The following is a 20,223-nucleotide window of genomic DNA, read 5'->3' as shown; positions in this document are numbered from 1 at the left end:
TGCACAGACAGAAGCCAAGTTAGGGGACGCCGAAGGTGTTTTCGGCGTGACCCCTCTGATGCCTAAGTCAGTACTCAAAAGTGAAAGAGCTTGACAAAAAGTAAGAACAAGAGAATATGCGTGCGTGAGTGAGTGAACAAGAAGTGAATCAAAAAGATGAATGAATAAACCATGAACCATACCTGTATTTATAGGGGCTTGGAGGGATAAATTACCTTGTCAAGGTAAAACATGTGTTATGATAGGACTTTAATTGATGAGTCTAAAATCATATCAAATCTTGGATTTGTCAGATATTGCCTTTATCTGTTGCAGATCTTCATATATCCGAGAATAATGAAAGGTTCTAGATATTTGGCCCGACCTGGGCCCAGGTCGGGCTTCTACCACATCGGTTAGGGCTCAAGCCCATGAATTTATGATCAAAACATGATCTCATTCCCTAACTGGATTATTTCAGGCTGGACTTCTCATAAAATAAGACTAAATGGGCCTCCACATATTTTGTCAAAAATATTGATTATTGGGCTCGGGTCGAGTTACATCCGTATATTTTTTAGGGACATCAGTACTCATTCAATTTATCATTATTTTGTGTATAAATTACTTTCTTCCAATTTTATTAAAATTTTTATCTTTTTTTTTTTTGGTCCCGTCCAAGTGAATATTGTACAATAACCAAAGATTTTTACAAGACTGTTAAACACTAATTACCTTTCGAGTAGCTCACAAACATATTCTAATATCTCGAGTCAAACTCAATGTTAATGATGTATCTGACCGACCGGTATTCGATATTGTTTAATCAATGAATGATATATGTTTGTCTTTGGATCGATTGATGTGAGTAATGACCAATAGATAATGTAATTGATCCATATTTATAAGTATAACATTTTGGGACGATCATATTTGGTTTATGAAAATTAATGATAGAAGAAAACTTATGATATTTTATGAGTTGTCTTGTTTTAGATATCGTTTAATCTTTGACGAATTGAGATTGAATGTATGGAAATTCTCAATGATATTGTTTATAATCGATTAAATTTCTATACGAGGACTATTTATTATGTTGTGAATTTAGACACCTCGTTTAAGAAAAGGGAAGTGGTTAGAAACTTAGAAATCTGGCTCCTCTTTTATTTCGTCGTCGCAAATATTTGTAATTTTTTAAATATTATTTTAAATTTAGAAAAAAAAAAGTTTATTTTAAAAAAAACCCCAATTATTTTCACTGCGCTTTATATTGAATCAAAATACATTAAAACCCTAAAAACCCTGAATCCGTTAGGTGATCTGGGAATGGAGGGAATACAGAAAGCATATCGCAGCGCAATGGCTCAGGCTCAAGAATCGACGGCAAAGCTTAGCTCCTTAGCTTCTTCTTTAGAAAAATCAATGGAGGATTTATCTCGTTTGAAATTTTTTTTTTTTGAAAGCAAATTTCATAACTAATCAAAATAGAGAAGATACACAAGACATAACAGACGACTGGTTAAGAATCTGTCTAGTACAACCAGATATAGAACCAGCCGATCTTGCTAACATATGAGTCGTCTGGTTCGCTGATCTACGGACAAAAACAAACGAACAAGATAGTAGTTCCGACGCAAGGAGTCGACAATCTTCCAGTATGAGTCCCAAACAAAAAACATCCAATGCTTCGAATTGAAAAGCATTTACCACTAAGAGCGCATCCGATTCGACAATAACATTAGAAAAATTGAGTTCCTTTAGCCAACTGAGGGCCTCATAAACTCCCATTGCTTCAGCCATTGTTGGGTTAAAGTCACCAGTGATGCATCCACAAATAGCATTGATAACAACTCCAGAGTGGTTGCGAACGATGCACCCATATCCATGCGTGGAGGATCCTTGAAGATGGCTGCATCAACATTGCATTTGAGAAAGTTGATGGGTGGATTTGTCCAAGATGTTGTGATCTGCAGAACAGACTTAGAAGGAGAAGTAACATTCCTCATATTGACATGTTGTCATTGATTGAGAAGATCCATTGCTGATTGAAAGATAAGAGTTGCATGTTTAGTGTTTCCATTCGAGACCACATCATTTCTGGCATTCCAAATATTCCATAATATCAAAGTTGCACTCTCAATATCAGAACGAGAGTGATTTTTTGTTAAGTACTTGATGATAGATTTTTTCCTCCTGGTAGAGTGGATCTTCAAATCTTCAGTAAATCGGGTCGGGTCGGGCACGACGGATTTCTGCACAGACATAAGCCAAGTTAGGGGACGTCGAAGGTGTTTTCGGCGTGACCCTTCCGATGCCTAAGTCAGTACTCGAAAGTGAAAGAGCTTGACAAAAAGTAAGAACAAGAGAATATGCGTGCGTGAGTGAGTGAACAAGAAGTGAATCAAAGAGATGAATAATAAACCATGAACCATACCTGTATTTATAGAGGCTTGGAGGGGTAAATTATCTTGTCAAGGTAAAACATATGTTATGATAGGACTTTAATTGATGAGTCTAAAATCATATCAAATCTTGGATTTGTCAGATATTGTCTTTATCTGTTGCAGATCTTCATATATCCGAGAATAATGAAAGGTTCTAGATATTGTGCCCGACCTGGGCCCAGGCCGGGCTTCTACCACATCGGTTAGGGCTCAAGACCATGAATTTATGATCAAAACATGATCTCATTCCCTAACTGGATTATTTCAGGTTGGGCTTCTCATAAAATAAGACTAAATGAGCATCCACATATTTTGTCAAAAATATTGATTATTGGGCTTGGGTCGAGTTAGATCCGTATATTTTTTAGGGACATCAGTACTCATTCAATTTATCATTATTTTGTGTATAAATTACTTTCTTCCAATTTTATTAAAATTTTTATCTTTTTTTTTTTTTGGTCCCGTCCAAGTGAATATTGTACAATAACCAAAGATTCTTACAACACTGTTAAACACTAATTACCTTTCGAGTAGCTCACAAACATATTCTAATATCTTGAGTCAAACTTAATGTTAATGATGTATCTGACCGACCGATATTCGATATTGTTTAATCAATGGATGATATATGTCTGACTTCGGATCGATTGATGTGAATAATGACCAATAGATGATGTAACTGATCCATATTTATAAGTATAACATTTTGGGACGATCATATTTGGTTTATGAAAATTAATGATAGAAGAAAACTTATGATATTTTATGAGTTGTCTTGTTTTAGATATCGTTTAATCTTTGACAAATTGAGATTGAATGTATGGAAAATTCTCAATGATATTGTTTACAATCGATTAAATTTCTATACGAGGACTATTATGTTGTGAATTTAGACACCTCGTTTAAGAAAAGGGAAGTGGTTAGAAACTTAGAAATCTGGCTCCTCTTGTATTTCGTCGTCGCAAATATTTGTAATTTTTTAAATATTATTTTAAATTTAATTTAAATTTAGAAAAAAAAAAGTTTCTTTTAAAAAAAACCCCAATTATTTTCCCTGCGCTTTATATTGAATCAAAATACATTAAAACCCTAAAACCCCTGAATCCGTTAGGTGATCTGGGAATGGAGGGAATACAGAAAGCATATCGCAGCGCAATGGCTCAGGCTCAAGAATCGACGGCAAAGCTTAGCTCCTTAGCTTCTTCTTTAGAAAAATCGAAAGGGATCGAATCTTCGTCTTCTTCTTCTTCATCTGGTGTTGGATCCTCTGCCGGTTATTCAGCTGACCAGTCTCGCTTGATGTTGACGCGACCACCCAGGTAAGAACCCTTGTCACCCCTTCCTTCTTCTTTGCTGGTTAGATGCGTTCTCGTTGCGATTGGATGTTTTGAGACCATTTGAAATCAAACTCTTCAATTTGTTGAATGATTGATTTTGGTGCTTTTATGAGGGGAATACTTGGCTTGATTTGATTTGATTTTTCTTGTTGCAGAACTGCTGTATGTTAAAAAAATTTGCTGCGTTTTAAAGTAATAATGGGGGAAAGGAAAACCCTAAATTAGAAGTTTGTTACTAAGGCAGTGTTTGATAAATAACGGATTAGATTGATTTTAACAATAACTTTTTTATTAGAATCACTTTTGGAGAATCATAATCACCACATAACTACTTTTGGATTTCAATTAAGTTAAGCATAAGCTAACACATAATCTAGGTTTAAGAAAGAAACACACAAAAATGATTTCAAAAATGATTTTTTCAAGCCAAAAGCTAACAATCATTTTTTTTTAGTGATTGCAAACACTCCCTACATTCTATGGTCCAAATGTAGCATAATGTTTTATGTGCATCTTTTTAAGTGTGAAGAGGAAAATAATCAGTGAAAGCACATGTATGTTTTTAACGACGGATCTCTGATGCAGACAAGTGGTATCGCTTTGGACTTGCTCAAAGCTATGCGCAATTTGTTTTCTTGCTGGAATTGTTGCTGGTTACACATTGAAAAGACGTGTTCGGCGATGGGCATCTAAACTGCTACGGAGATTGAAAGATGATTGAAATGTTCAGAGTTAGTTTACATAAATGTCAATTTAGGTACTTGAAATGTGGGGAGAAAATTTTCCCGTCAATATTTGTGGAAACTCCAATCGTCCAAGCCTCCAATTGATGGTTTTCTTGAATTTTTCTGGAAAAGTTTTGTACCAATAGACAAATTACCTGGAAAGATAATTCTTCCACCCATGTGGCTGGTTTGAAGTTGATACAAACACATCAATATATTAATGCTTCATTTCTCAGATACAATATATCAATTGATAATGCATTTTTTCTTGAAGCCATCTGTAGGAATTGACTTTGATGAAAAATAATATAAGTATGTTCTTTCTACATCCAACCTCCACAATCATCCTCCCTCTGTTTTGAATCCCTACTTTATCATTGGGCTAACCTAAATGTATACTGTATGCTCGGATATTTCGCCGAGGTAATGTTTATTTTTATTCTCTTATACATAATAATTAATACATAATAATTACAATTTTCATAAATAGTTAGTATCTGATCTTCCCGCTTTAAAAGTATTCCTTGTGAAACTCAAACCTCGTGGATGTCTTGCGAGTTACTTCGTGTGATAATTTCTTCAGCTCCTTTGCCAATATAGGCATGCCACAGTAGAAAACACCTGAATTTAAGGAGTTCTTGTTATTAACCAATCTCTCAAATTTTAATTTCCATTCCATATTTCTATACGTAGAAGGAGATGCATCTCTATTAACTTAGCAGATCGAACTGGATTTCAATCTTCTAGAATTGACACACGTGTGCATAATATAAATCTTAAGAAAACATCCATTTGATGATTTCTTCTTTATGTCGGCCTAATTTGATTTGCTTCTATCCGCATCCTTCTGTCTTTGAGCTCTTGGTGAACGACACAATTTTTGGTATTTTGCTTGTTAAGTCTGTTCAATATTATGTTAGAAACTATATCATTCGAGTCTTTTCTTTAATTTGTAGATTGTTGAATTGTATGGCAATGTTGAGGAACAATTTTATGATCCAGGGCCCAATTTGAAGGTCAGGATGGAATGAAATTTATTTGTATGAAAAGTATCTTTACCTACTGTTGAACGTGGATGCTTTGCAGCTACTTTTTGGAACACTTCTTTCCAATTTGGCCTTGCAAAATGTGTCCTCACCTGAAAGAGGGAAATAAAATCTCATGAGACATTATCTTACTCGTAATTTTTAACAATCCTCATCTCATCGTTGCCACTTGTACATGAAAGTTGCACTGTATAAAAGAGTGATTGCTTGGATAATATTACACCATTGTAGAATACAGGTTGAGATCATACTTTGGTGCCAGATAGGATATCAACTCCATGTTTAGCATGGTTTAGTGCCTGGACCATGGTGATGAGAGTTGACCTTGCATCACCTTCTTCATAAACGCTTGTCAGATAATTGTGCATCTCAATTTGACCCTATTCCATTTTGAACACAAATAAACTGAATAACTTGCATCTCCGTTTCCAAATTTAGCAAAAGTTCTAAATGAATAAGTTTTTTGAAGGGGATAAGAAGTGCCTTCTGATCCATATCTGCTACTTCATTCATGACTCCCTTGAACCACTCAAAGGAATCAGGTTCCCTGGTAACCCAGTAGAAATGTGCACTTCTTGTATGCTGTGATTTCTTTTTCCCACTAGGTTCACATGAAGATGCAATACTATTTGAGCTATCATCTGATCTACTGGTTTCTGTGTTTGAGTCCTAAGCCGGCAGCAATAAACAAAACGACTGAGTTCTGCTAAGTTACTTTAACTGAAAAAAAGTAAAAAAGAAAAAGGTACTGCTACAGATACTGAACAGTAAGTACCACATGGTCTTCTAGTCTTGTACTGTCCAATAGATCTTTGAGGATGCTTATGAAAGGAGTAGCTCCAATTCCAAGTCCGACAAGCAGTAATATGTCATAGTTCTGGTATTCTTGTGCTGGAGCTCCGTAGGGTCCATCTGCAAGCAATTTAGGTAAGCTGCACCAAGGAAGTGTATTTGCTCAGGTTTCCCAGAGAGTTATCTCTAAAGGACTGTATGTTCGATTGGTCATAAAGTTGATCTAATTTAGTTACCCATTCTGGTGAACTTGTCCCTGCGCTCCAAAGTTAGCTCTACCATAAACAGTTGCTGAACTATTATCCTCGGTAAATACTCGTTTAAGTTCTTGTGTCCAATCTCCTACAGTGCGAATATGGACGCTTAGGTAGTTGTCACCTGGTGCTGAAGTAAGTGAAAATGGGTGCCTGAAGGAATATCAAATAAAAACTAATTTTGCAATTGCCTTTGTGTTTGCACAGACATTTGTATATGAATCTTAACATGTGTGGGATGGTTTTACACTTGCACTCACCATTCAAAGGGAGAGATTGTGGGACACTGTAGAAAAATATATTGCCCACTAATGTATTTGAATCCATTTGGCTTTGCCATGACCAAGCTGAAGACACCTCCTGGAAGTACAGAAACCTATAAAATCCAGAAGCACCTGGGTAAACCTTTTGCTTTGGGTTTCGTTTAAAATCTATTGTTTATTCAAATCACTCTATCTCATGAGACTGTTGCAGTAGCTAGCTACTTGCTTTGAATTAAAATTTGAACAATAATGCCGTGAATTTTAAACAATATTTGGCATGTTGTGAAGCTCTGCGTTGTGTGAATAGATTGTGCATTTTGCTTCCCTATGTTTGGATTGTTTGAATGAGATATGAAATATAGTTCTTTCGGTTACCTTCAAAATCTTAACGGCATAATGTTCTGACCTTCGATTTCTTAGACTCCGTTCAGCTATGTAAAGCAGCAGGGGTATAGATATATACATCCATGTCTGTAAATCCAACAAGACATGCCAATGGAACCACTTAGTTCTTGTCAAATGTATATTTTCTGGACGCATAAAATTTTCTTCTCCTATTCTTTCTTACCGTTTTTTCATGCCATTGATGAACCAAGAACAAGCTGGTTCCATGTACCAGTAGTAGTATGTAGACTAGACCAAGAAGATGATGTGAATACCAGAACGCATTAAAGCCTGTCATTCGGTTGAAGGGTGTTGGCAACTTCACCCCTCTTTTTCTGAAGCTGCTTGTTGCTAATGTGAAGGAGATCATTATCAGTAGTACCATGACAATACCTGTCGTGCCTACTGTTCCAGCCAAAAGTTGACCATAGGTTGGTTGTACACCATGAGCAAAATCTGAAGCTATGGCTGAAAATTTTTCTGGTGATGCTCTAGCTAAACGGGGCAAGTCGCATGTTAGATGGCTTCCTGCATGAATTATGATCCCGATTGCTATAGCAGCTGCAATTACCTGCAAAAGACAACTATAAAGTTGAGAGAAAAACAGCTAATACACGAGCCAAAATTTTATCTGGAATTCTCCTGGTATTGCTTTTCACCTTGTGAAAATTGATGTTGTCATCGAAAGGGATGAACAGACGGGCACTTGTAGATCTCAGCCATGTCAATATATTACGACAAACTGGTAGAAGAACCAGAGCCATGTTGAGTTTAAGTGTCTCCGCGGCACCTTTGGCTGTTGTCAAGCAGTAACCCATGACCTGAAATGCTGGTTTGTGCCTGTAATTAAGGAATTTCCAGGTGAAAAGTCCGGCCATGGATAAAACCCATACACACAGGATCCAATTCCTTTGCCAATTGTCCAAGAGGAGACGCTTGAGTGCAATCCAGCCTTTGGACGCCACTTTTCTGGGGTTAAATTTGCTTAAGTTCTGGCCCCATGCCACACTTGTTGTGCTCAAAGGTCTACTATAGTCCATGTAACTGTACCTTCGCAATAGAAGTGTCTCCAGCTGCCATAACTGAATAAAGGGCACATGAGCCCATTAATGTAGTTTTGTTGGGAAAGAGAGGGTGTCATAATTATTCGAATAGAATTTTTTTTTTCTCGAAACGATTAGAATAGAACATTTGAATCGTATATTATGAGGTAATATTCAGCATTAAATCTTTACATAACAACTCGTGAACCTTTTGTTATATTATATATATGTAAATTTTTAGTCAATTGCATTATTTTGTCGTCATTTGCACTTAGCAAGCTCATCCATCTCCGTTGGGCAATGTTTTGAAAATCAACAAGCATTTGGCAAAACCAGCCATGAGCTAAGTTCATGATTAGACTGAAATTTTTCAAACATTATTATTAACTTTCACCGCAAAGAAATTTGTTTTTGTGTACCAAATTTTGCTCAATTCTTTACTTAATCAAATAAAAATCCAAAAGCAAGTGTGATTTCGATTCTTCCAATTGAATCTGGACTTGGTATTTTGAAAAAATAAATGAAATTTTTCTGGACGTGCTAGTAAAAATCCATTACATTCATTCACAACTTTATCTTTTATTACAAACATTTCAACGATGATATTTTGTATTATATGAAAAATTGTGTATTAGAATCACCTATTTACTAAACACTTGAACTTAAAAAACTTTTCAGCTTTTCAATTTTATACGCATCTCACTTTTAATTTAATTTTTTTCCTCATTCATAATCTATAAAGTTAATCAGTCATCTAAAAACATTATATTTTGCAAATTCTCTCTTGATTGTACACAATTAGTTCTTTTCTAATAATATAATGATAATGGCTGCAACATAATTATAAAATTAGCAAGAATTTACCTCAATATACCCAAGATTTTCTGGGTCAAGTTCTTCCATTATTAAAGAGGCGTACTCCTCTGCACGTTCTTTCAAATTGGACAGCTTATTTGCGGAAACACTCAGCATCATCAACTGTTTACAGCCAAAAATAAAAAATAATAATAATAAAATATAAGCAAGAATTAAATTAATAATCCAATTTTAAATTAAGATAAACAAAAAGAGAATATATATTAAATCGCCTAGTCTTAAGCACGACTGACCCATTTCTACAATAAATAACAGAAAGTTATTTTAAAAAAATATTAATGTAACAGAGGTGTTTGCATTAATTTATGACATAATACCCATTGTCTAACATAAAATTTAATATCAACTTATGTGATGTTGGTTGCATGTGTATCCGTACGCTGGCCGCTGGGTATAAATTTCTTGTTAAACTTTTTTTTTTTTTTTTTGCACGTCTCTTAAGTCTTAACAAAATCCTCGCTTTTAACTAAATATTTTAAATTTGTATCATCTTCCAAAAACACTATATAAGCAATATTAATATCATATTTTAAATTAAAACATTTGATTTCAAAATAATTGATGCGACAACTTATGATAATTTTGGACATTTATAGAAAAAAATTATATTTCCCAATTTAGAGACTAAATACAAAATTTATTTTCCCAAAATATACCCTTTAAACTCCGATCTTTGTACGTATAGCAAACAAACGAAAAGAATAGATTAAAATTTGTTGAATCGGCAAAATCGCATGACTTAAATAATCATATTATTATTCAGTATCACCTAACTAAATAATATTAATAATTGCAATTAATCTGAAAGAATGTGGTTTGACCTAAATCTGAATATTTTGCCCTTCAAGAAGTTGACCAATAACAAATTTACCTCTTGCACTTCATCTCTTGTGATCTTTCCGTCTCCATTACTATCTGCCCTGTATTCATTTTAAACAACCCATCGAGATTAGTCCAATAATTCCATCGGTATTTATTTTTAAATTAAAATAAATAAGTAAATAAATATCAAAATCAAAATGAGAATGAAAAATGAATGGGACAGTTCATGTCATCCCCATATAGCACACTTGGATTGTGATGCCACAAACAAACACGAGGAGGTCAGGTCAATTATGTGGTAGTAACTTCTAATCCTTTAATTTATTTAGTGCTCAATTATTGACAAGTTAGCAAAAGTGTAAAATTTATTAGTTGACACGTATACTTTGAACATAACTTTAATGTATAAGCGTAACATTATGTTACGGAAATTAAATATAGGGTTGAGCTTCTCCAATCAAATCTTCAAGAAATTATTGAAGATGGTAATTCTTAATAATTATGTGATTTACAATTTTGGTCAAGAACTTTGAATCGGTGTGTTTGAAATGACTTACGGATATAAATAAGGATTTAAAATTTGTTAACCCTATAAATTAAAAATTAAAAATAATTAAATATATGATTTTTTTTTAAAAAAAAAGGATAATAATAACAAGAGAAAAATAAGATATGACGGTGTTGCGCATATGCTCACATGTCAAAGAAAATTTGGAGACGAGCATCGAAACTGTGGTCGGATATTTGGAGCCAAAACTCGTGCAGCTCCTCCTTCGTTATTCTCCCGATATTCTGCCGCCGCCGCCGCGCCAGGGCGTCGAATACTCCCACCGCGAACTCTTTCGAATCACCCATCCCTATACATGCACCATGCACGTCCAATTTATTAAGAAAAAAAAGAAGAAAGAAGAATACTGATTCATATCGTGTGAACCAATTAACCACCTGCCAATTTGATGTTCGAATTGCATTCCTCTTTCAAAATATTTTTAACTTGAAACACTTTTGATTAATATTTGGTGAATTTTAATTTTACCTATGCATTCCCCAAAGTCTTGCCTGGAGAGCAATCCGTCTTTAGCCAAGCGCTCAAACCGAGCCTCCACTTGTTTCCAGAGCAGTTTAGGATCGGATTTGCCTCCGTCGACCGTGTTTCTGCTGATGAATCTCAGCCCGCCCAGCGCTCTCCGCGCGCTGGATTTGTTCCTATCCAACTTCGCCTTCAACTTCATCATCTCGCGAACCGAAACTTCCGGCGGAGTCATCCGCTGCCCCTCCGCGTCCGGCGAGTACGACCTGGCCGACGCGGATCTCCGCCAGGTGAACATCCGCCGTAGCCTCGACGCAGACGACGAGCTCCGCCTCAGATATCCGTCACCCCCATCCTCATCCTGATCTGCTCTTCCACGATCAGCAGACGCTCTTTCATCCGGCGCAGCCGGAACAACACTCCGCAAGACGACGGACCTTTCATCGAGCTCGATAGTTACTTCCACCATTTCCTCCCCACGATCGACATTCCTCCCCAAATCGCTGAGGAAAACCGGCAGCATTGCGCCGCCGCAGACCTCCCGCCGGTCGTCGCAATCTTCCGGCAAGTCGAAAGATCGACTGTACCTAGAACTGCTGCCGTACGACAACGACCGCCTCATGATCACGATTTCATCGATCGAAACAGTAAACAAAAATTCAAACAGTGCACATGAACAACAATGGATCGGAAGAATAACGGAAAATTGAGAAGTTGCAGAATGTAGAAGAAGGTGGGTTTCTCGAGTCACACGCTTCGTCCTGCAAATGAAGAGCAATGGGAATGGGTTCCCTCTCTCTCAGCCCCAACCTAATACTTGCCTAGCTACCAACGCCATTTCAACCATCAATAATATATATATCTTTTTAATTTAAAATTTAAATTTTAATATCTTGATTTTAAATTTGGAAAAAAATGTCGGGTTCCAAATTTCAATTATAATAAAATACTACTCCGTCAACTCAAAAGTAAAAAGTAAAAATAAAAAAAATTCGCCACATTGGAGATCATTATATAATCTAGAAACTTAATTTTGTAAAAACTATAATATATGCAATTTAAATATATAGGCGATAGATAAACATATTTGGTCTTTTTAGTACTATGAAAATGGAGTGCATGTAATCAATGAAGTCCTTAATCAATATAGTCGTACTATGGAAATGTATTTATTTGTACAAGTGAATTAAGTAACAACATTTTTTGGTACTACGGATATAGACCCTCCTCTCGCTTTGCTTTGAAGTATATAATTACTAATTAGATTAATTTCTTCAAAATCGGTTTTTATAATTGGAGTAAAGTTTTTCAAATTTCTCATCTTATTTCGAGTAAGATTCATTCAGGCTATTCATAAGGTTGTGCTTTGATTAATGGACGTACGCGAGACGATTGATTTCAAATTCTTTGATTTGTATTGATGATTTTTCATTTCGATTTTATATTCACTTCATGTATATCAAATTCTACAATTTCAATAACAATTATCGTGGATTTCAAATACGTCGTATAATTCCACAAAATCAAATATATTACTCCAAATCAAATCCAAAGCAATCTAAGATTAATTAAAGTTCATCGATCGAAATTAAAATCAAATGCATGTTAAAATAGCATATTGTATTATGAGGAGAAACTCTTATTAAGTTTGAATGAAAAATAATTATATATGAAAAAAACTCATTAGTTTTCCTCTATTTAACATTTATCGCGACAATTAAATCTACTTTCTTTTTCGACATTGAATAATCACATTAACTTCTCGTTTTTGCCTTCAAAAAAAAAATCCTTCTCGTTTTTATATGAACTATGAAGCATGCATATTTAAACTTTTTGTACTTGCATGAGTTTAATTTTTGTATTCTTCCATTATTGGCAATGTTTGACTTCTAAAATAAATTAAATATCATGTTATTTATTTCTAATAAATTTAACTTTTAAATAGGTTCATGATTATATATGTATATATATATATATAGCACCACAGATTCAGAAATATACCAAATGATGTGTCTTATAATACAAGCACTTCATACCAGATTATATATATAGTCTAACTGTCTAATAATAATAATAATAAACGAATCTTACAAATAAAATTATAAACTATTGCAATTTTTCGATAACTTATGCTCAAGATAATGATATATAGATTCAAAAATAATAAAATTTTGGCGGGCTCGTGCTGGAAATTTTCTCTATGATCTGGTACGAACTACGAAGTCTTTGCATTAGGTGAAAATGAGGTAATTAACCATTAATCAGAAACTATATATGTAAGAAATCAAAGCTGTTAGATACTCTTTAAAGTCATTAATAATTAGCTAACCGTTAAATTAAGAATATCAATATTGACTATGTTTAATGTTTAAAATTAAATATTTAAGGCAGAGGGCCAAAAAATCCTAGTTTGTTTGCAATCTAATTATCGTGAATTTATTAATATTATCATGTATTATAAATTAACCTCAGTTCCATAAATTTATTTAATCAGAGTTAATGATTATCGTGTCTCCCACCCCCCTTCCCCAGGTAATCTAACTACCAACTGAGATGGGCAGGTGGTAGGGGCAGACCTTCTCTAATATTAGTATATAAATTGAGGTCTCGATCAATTATTTTAAATATATATTTGTTTTTATCTATATAATATTTTTTCGATGATAATAACAAAAAAAATTATATTTTGTACATAAAAACCAAAATTTGTTTAAAAATTAAAAATGAAAATAGCAAACCGTGCCCTCAAATCTAGACCATATTATTCTACTATCTTTCTCCTCTAGTTAATTATCACTCGTAAACTTACTCTTGAAAAAGCAAGAAAGAAGTCTTTTTTTATTTTTTTAATTATGATCCGCACATGAGAATGACTTAATGCCTTTTCAAATTCAAATATTTCGATTGAAATCCCGATAAATGAGATTTTCCGTATAAATAGTATTCTTTCTTATTTCGTCGATCCGAGATACAAAAGGAGTTCGGCTATATTTCTAAATATGGGTCAAGAAGACAAGGAATTTAGGCTAGAGCATCAAATGAAATTGGATCTTGTTTTTTCCTCATTCCCAAGGAAGTGCATATATATTTTACTTAGGGGGTCCTTCAACCCTACAGAATGGTTATGATTGACCAATTTTTATATGGGTCCCATATAAAAATTGTGTGTGGCCCAATCATGTTACCTAACATTTTTAGGTTAAGGTGAGTGCTTAGGTATTTTTTTACTCTAAAAAGAGAGATGATGAAAAAAACATAACATAACATAACCAATGAGGTCTTAGTTTAATGGCTAAGGTTGAGGTCCTGAGACCCGGCTTTTGATATCAGGTTCTGAAACGACCCTAACTCTCTAAATAATAAATAAATATGCGAAAATTTTTTTTTTTTTTCTAAATAAAATATGTACATATATGCCCATACATACATGCACAGAATAAAAAGATTTAAAATAAATAAATAAATAACTTTAAAAAAATCGCATTCTTTAAATAAAATAAATATCTGAGTCAAACATTTAATTAAAAATACTGCATAAGTAAAATGATTAAAGTTTGCATGCACTGACAATATTCAATAAAATATTCAAAACTCACAACCACTGAAAAATAATATAAAATGTGTAACGTGCTGACATAATCAAAAACATGCAATGTGACTCAGACATCTATCACGGTTACGGGGTCACTGCATGTCCGCTCATATGTCCTCGCCGCCGGTAGGAGCTACATCCTCCTCTACGAACTCACCTGCACCATATCAGTGTAGTGAGCCTAAAGGCCCAACATGCTAACATAACAAGGGTTTAAAATAATTTAAAACAATTAAATACTAATACATACATATACATGAATGAGCATGCTTGAAAATATCATAACATAACATAACTTAACTTAACTTAAATAACATAATACATAAACATTGTTGAGCAATTAATTTTCTAACATCGCATGGTTGTATCCGTAGTGTAACCTTAAATCATACATTAAATACTGATCAGCGTGGAAACCAACGTACGTGGCGGTGACGAATCACCTCTTAAATTGGCAGTAAACTGCCCTTCAATAGTTCACATATGGGGACGAATCCCCCTTAAATTGTCACACTACCTCAACTTCCAACATAAAATATTTTATTATTGCTCAACCTTAAACATTTAATTGTGCATAAAATTATTTCATGAATGCATGTACTTAAATAAAAATGTGTATCCTTCATATATATTTAATTTAATTTCTTACTAACATATAAATATTAAAATAACTTCAATGCATAAAAATAATTAAATATATATTCAGGACACATGCAAATTTCTCATGGATTGTACTGGACTGTTGGCCCAAACACTCAAGCCCATTTACTTAAATCTGGCCCATAAACACTGAGACTGGCCCAATAACATACTTAAGCCCAATAAAATTATTCTAAGCCCAATTAAATTAATTAAAGCCCATTTAAAACATTCTAAGCCCAATAACAACTTAAACTGGCCCAATGGGCCCAAAAGCCCAAAGACTGGCCCAATAACTTTCATGGGCTCAAAAGCCCCCAAAATTATTGGACTAACTTAATTAAAATTTTAAAAGCCCAAATAAAATTAATTGGGAGCCCAAATAATTTTATTTCTAATTAATCGGCCCAAAAACCAATTAATTCATAAAATGCTTTAAAAATAAAAAGACCCGGGCCGGAGGGCCACCCCTAGGACCTAGCTCACATCCAGGCCTTTCTAACAAGCCAAGAACCAGCCCAAACCGTCGTCCATAGAGGGAGAACGAAGCTCTGTAATCTCGGCCATGCACAGCTCGCGCGCAGACGTGAGCAGTTGCATCGTTTTCCCTCGTGTCGCCTACTCAGACCACCAATGACCATGAAACCTCTTGCAAAAACTTAGAAAAACTTCAAGGGGGTTCTAACCCAACCAACCTTACCCTAAGCCGTGGTCTGAGGAAGGAGGACGAAGCTCCCTTCCTCGAAACCCTAATCTGCGCACTTGGAGAGGCAGAACGAACCAGATCGATTTTTGGGCTCTTTTGGCTTGAACCGTCCGAGCCAATCGAGCCTAGACTCCCCCTAGACATCCTAGGGACCCTGTCCAGCAGCCTAGACACAACCATGGCTAAGAAACATAAGCATGCCAATCAAAACCACATTACAAGTCACACATTTCATGAAAGCCGAACCCTTTCTGGAAATTTCTGAAAGTTTTTTGATGCATACACGATACACACACTATAATATCTGATAGGCACAAAAAGTAGGGAAGGAATCATGCCTTTCACCAATGTTTGAGTTTAGAAGCGCGTAGAACGATTTCCGGGACGACGAACGATGAACAACCCTTCAAAACTTACAGAAAATCGAGCTATGGAGTCTCCTTGGCTTTGGTTCGAGGAAGAGGATGAAGATGGAGGAGGGGTGTCGGCTGAGAGGAAGAATAACGTGGGGTTTGGGGGATTAGGTTTAGGTTTTTAATTAAAATAGGTTTTTAGGATATTAAAAGTTTTAAATAAAACAAACATAAAATTTTAAAACTCTAAATAAAAGTTAAAATCTGATAATTTAAGTTAAACATATGAAAATCCCGAAATTATAAATTTAGGGAATTTTAAAAACACTAAAAAGTCAATATTTTGGCTTATTTTGAATAAAAATGGACTCCTAAAATTATATAAAATTAAATACTAAAAATTTTGAGATAATAAAACTCAAAATAATATTTTAGGGCTCTAAAAAGGCTCATGAAATTAATTGGCTAGAAAGTTGTCATCTCGTCCGTCCACGGTCCCGTCTACGCGATAAAATAATTAAAATACTAAAAATCATAAAAATCACTAATTATGGGTTAAATGCTTAAAAATAAATTAAATCATGCACAAATAATTCACATAATTATTTAACCCATAAATCTAAAATTTAAATAATTAAATTTCCTAATTATGCATGCGGATTTACGTATTTAAAAATACCGAGTGTTACAGGTTCGATTCTTGCTGACTACGCGCGGGTAGTTTTTCTAATTTATTTAAATAGATTTAGAATTTTTTGTTCGAGATAAGCACATGTTGAGTCAATACTCAAATCTCATCTGTAGTATAGACATCTACTTTATATATATGGTTGTAATTTGGATCAATACTGTATTTATATTCTTTAAAAAAACCAACATAAAGATGATAATCGATATATATAGTTAAATAAAATAATGGTGTATGTTACTAATATTTGTGGAATTTTAGTATAATATAATGATGATGATGATAATAAATATTTAATTTGTGTTTCTTAGGAAAAGAACCAACCCTCAACTTTCTAATGTTATTTAATTTAAGGCATGGCTGATTTTGTCTTGTCTCGCTTATTGTTATTATTTTTAGTAATATGTCTCGCGTATTCAACAGACAGCTCATATCTTATTCATTGTGTGTGTGTGTCTATATATATATGTATATATATGTATGAGTTCCATACAAGAATATAAATTATATATATAATTGCACTTAGGAATATATTTAATTTGTTCTCCAGAGTAAATCTTGAAAAAGCGTTGTGGAAGGATGGATAGTTGAAAAATGATATTGATTAATATTCATTTTAAATTCACGTGTTTATGTTAAAAGAAAATTTTGGCAAAATAATCTTCATAGAAGAAAAACTAATATCAAAGGAAGATTAAAAATTAAAAAATTTAGATTTGATCAAATTCATGATCAAAAGTTATTATGTTAAATACATATTTTCACGTGGATCAGTACAGTCTTTTATATGTTAAAAATTAAATGTATCGTGATAATACCACATTTTGAAAATATAATTATATTATTTAAAAAATCTCTTGTAAAAATATCTGTAATATCTATTATAATAATTATGATATACATTATCATATGTCGTACAATTAAATACAAGAAAAATTATACATACTAATATTCCGCTGCACGCGTTGCCTGGAGCCGCCCCCCTTAATTTTTTTTTTATAAAATTATTATAATATTCTTAAATTTAAAATAAAATTATAATTATAAACAAAAATTAGGAACCAAACATGAAAATACAATAGACACTAACAAAATTAAGTTAAGATTCATTGTTAATGTGTGCAAAGTGACACGAAAATTTGTGGTTCATAGTCTTTAAAAAATTGAAGTCCAGACACTAAGTTTTTAAACCTTTACACAACTGGGTTTTAAGGTTTTTAAACCTAAAAATAAATTGTTGAAGCAAGAATCGTTAGCTTATAAGTTTCTGAGTTTGACTCTGATTTTATCAGTCGCAACAACTGCAATGAAGAGACAATTTTTTTTGTGAAAATTATTACGAATATTAATTACTTATACTGTAAAATATATATTATGTAGTTTGTCAAATTAAGTTATTATTATCAATTATTTTCAGAAAAAAAATTCATGTCATAAACGGTAAATTGTAAGTTAAATTTTAAATCTAACATTATTATTTAAATTTCAGTACTATATTTAACTGTTGTTATGTGATGCTATCATATATATATATATATATATTTGTGATCTTTAGTTCTGTCCGGCTGTCCACCCTTGATAAAATTCTTAGATCTGCCCCTGCGCGTTGCATGCTCGTACATTTCGTTTTATTAAAGACAATAAATAATAAATTGTAAAATTAAAAAATAATAAAACAATAAATAATAAATTTTAAAATTAAAAAATAATAAAAATATAACGTTTTCCTAAACAAATATTCACAAAAAATATATATATCTTATAAAGTGAGTGTCATATTTGTAAATAAAATAATATCAAAGGGCACAAAGTGAGCTTTTAATGGCTAGAAAAGAGGAAACTGTATAAAATGACTATTTTGTCCAATAATTTTGATTTTATTGAAAATTAAGTTAGGTTATTTTTTCTTAAATACAATATAATTATTTTCTCTTCTGCCCAAAGGTTTCTATTTTTTTTTTTTAAATTAATTTAATTATAGTTGGGGTGTCTTCCTCTCGTGGTTCCTGGTGTAATTGTACTCGAACGTTCCAGATTCTTCCACGCAATTGAGGTTGAGGCACGCAACAACTAGTACGCACACGAAATTACTTCATAATTATTGTACTTTCCGTTGAAAATTAATGAATAAATAATGCTTGTACTTTCATTGTTCCAATAAATAAACAAATGCAACAAAATGATATTTTTTTAAAAAAACAAAATGCATCTTTTGCAACTTTGCCTTTCATTTTATTTTTATTTTTTATTTTTACCAAAATCCGAGCAAATGCTTCAAACTAATTGAATTACCAAAATCCAAGACCTCTCAGAGTCTTGTGCACTTTTATAATCGGACCAAGAGATCCTCAGCGCATGTAATTTTAATTTTTTTTAATAATGTTTTCTTTACTTTTTTTAAAAGATTTAATTTTCACTCCCAAAATTTGAAGTTGAAACAAAAATTTAGATTATAAAGGAAAAATCTGTTGTGAAAAAGTAAAAATTTATGGTAAAAAGTAAAAACTCCAAAACTCAAAATATATCAAACTCTACACTTCACAAATATTTTTCTCTCAATTCAATTGTATTTTTCATCACAAATGAAGACCTATTTATAGATCCACATTTGAGATTAGTCCAAAAATAAATACATCATCATCTACATCATCACACACTAATTTTCCACATTTTACAACTCAATATTCAACATTCAACATTCAATATTCAACATAATATTAATAATAATAATATTTTTCAATACTCCCCCTTGTGATGATGATCGTGATATGATGACTGTCTTCATTACGTGTTTTATACTGCCTCGTTAAAAACCTTACTAGGAAAAACCCAGTGGGATAAAAACCATAGTAAGGGAAAAAGAGTGCAGCCACGTAAACTCCCCCTCATGTTAAAATGAGTGATTCTTCACATATTTCGCAGATTGCGCATCCCAATGTTGTATATATGTTTTCTGAATATCGTCGTGGGAAGTGCCTTTGTGAAGAGATCTGATGAGTTCTCACTTGATTGAATATAACAGATATCAATATCTTTATTCTTCTCAAGCTCTTGAGTGTAGGCAAAGAACTTTGGGGGTATATGTTTTGTTCTGTCACTTTTGATGTATCCTTCTTTCATTTGAGCAATACATGCAGCATTGTCTTCATACAACGTCACAGGCTTCTTGTCTACTGATAATCCACAAGAAGTTTGGATATGTTGTGTCATTGATTTTAGCCAAACACATTCACGGCTTGCTTCATGTAGC

General features: G+C 33.3%; 1 protein-coding gene across 1 annotated transcript; it reads right to left on the bottom strand.

Annotated features, from left to right (window-relative positions):
* Positions 1-4,487: 4,487 nt before the first annotated feature.
* On the bottom strand, positions 4,488-11,731 carry LOC140873010 (respiratory burst oxidase homolog protein E). Its single transcript, XM_073275969.1, has 14 exons — positions 11,002-11,731; positions 10,663-10,822; positions 10,015-10,063; positions 9,132-9,245; positions 7,884-8,306; positions 7,409-7,795; positions 7,216-7,311; positions 6,838-6,953; positions 6,560-6,730; positions 6,307-6,463; positions 6,015-6,200; positions 5,783-5,911; positions 5,545-5,623; positions 4,488-5,106 (listed from the first exon to the last, which is right to left on the bottom strand). Exons 1-14 carry the CDS (start codon positions 11,615-11,617, stop codon positions 4,997-4,999), a joined length of 2,793 nt encoding a protein of 930 aa, XP_073132070.1. The 5' UTR covers positions 11,618-11,731; the 3' UTR covers positions 4,488-4,996.
* Positions 11,732-20,223: the final 8,492 nt, after the last annotated feature.

Source organism: Henckelia pumila, unplaced genomic scaffold (assembly GCF_033568475.1).
Source record: "Henckelia pumila isolate YLH828 unplaced genomic scaffold, ASM3356847v2 CTG_525:::fragment_3, whole genome shotgun sequence".
Lineage (NCBI taxonomy): Eukaryota > Viridiplantae > Streptophyta > Magnoliopsida > Lamiales > Gesneriaceae > Henckelia > Henckelia pumila.
Note: the sequence above shows the minus strand (reverse complement) of the source record. Positions and strands in the feature narration are given on the sequence as shown.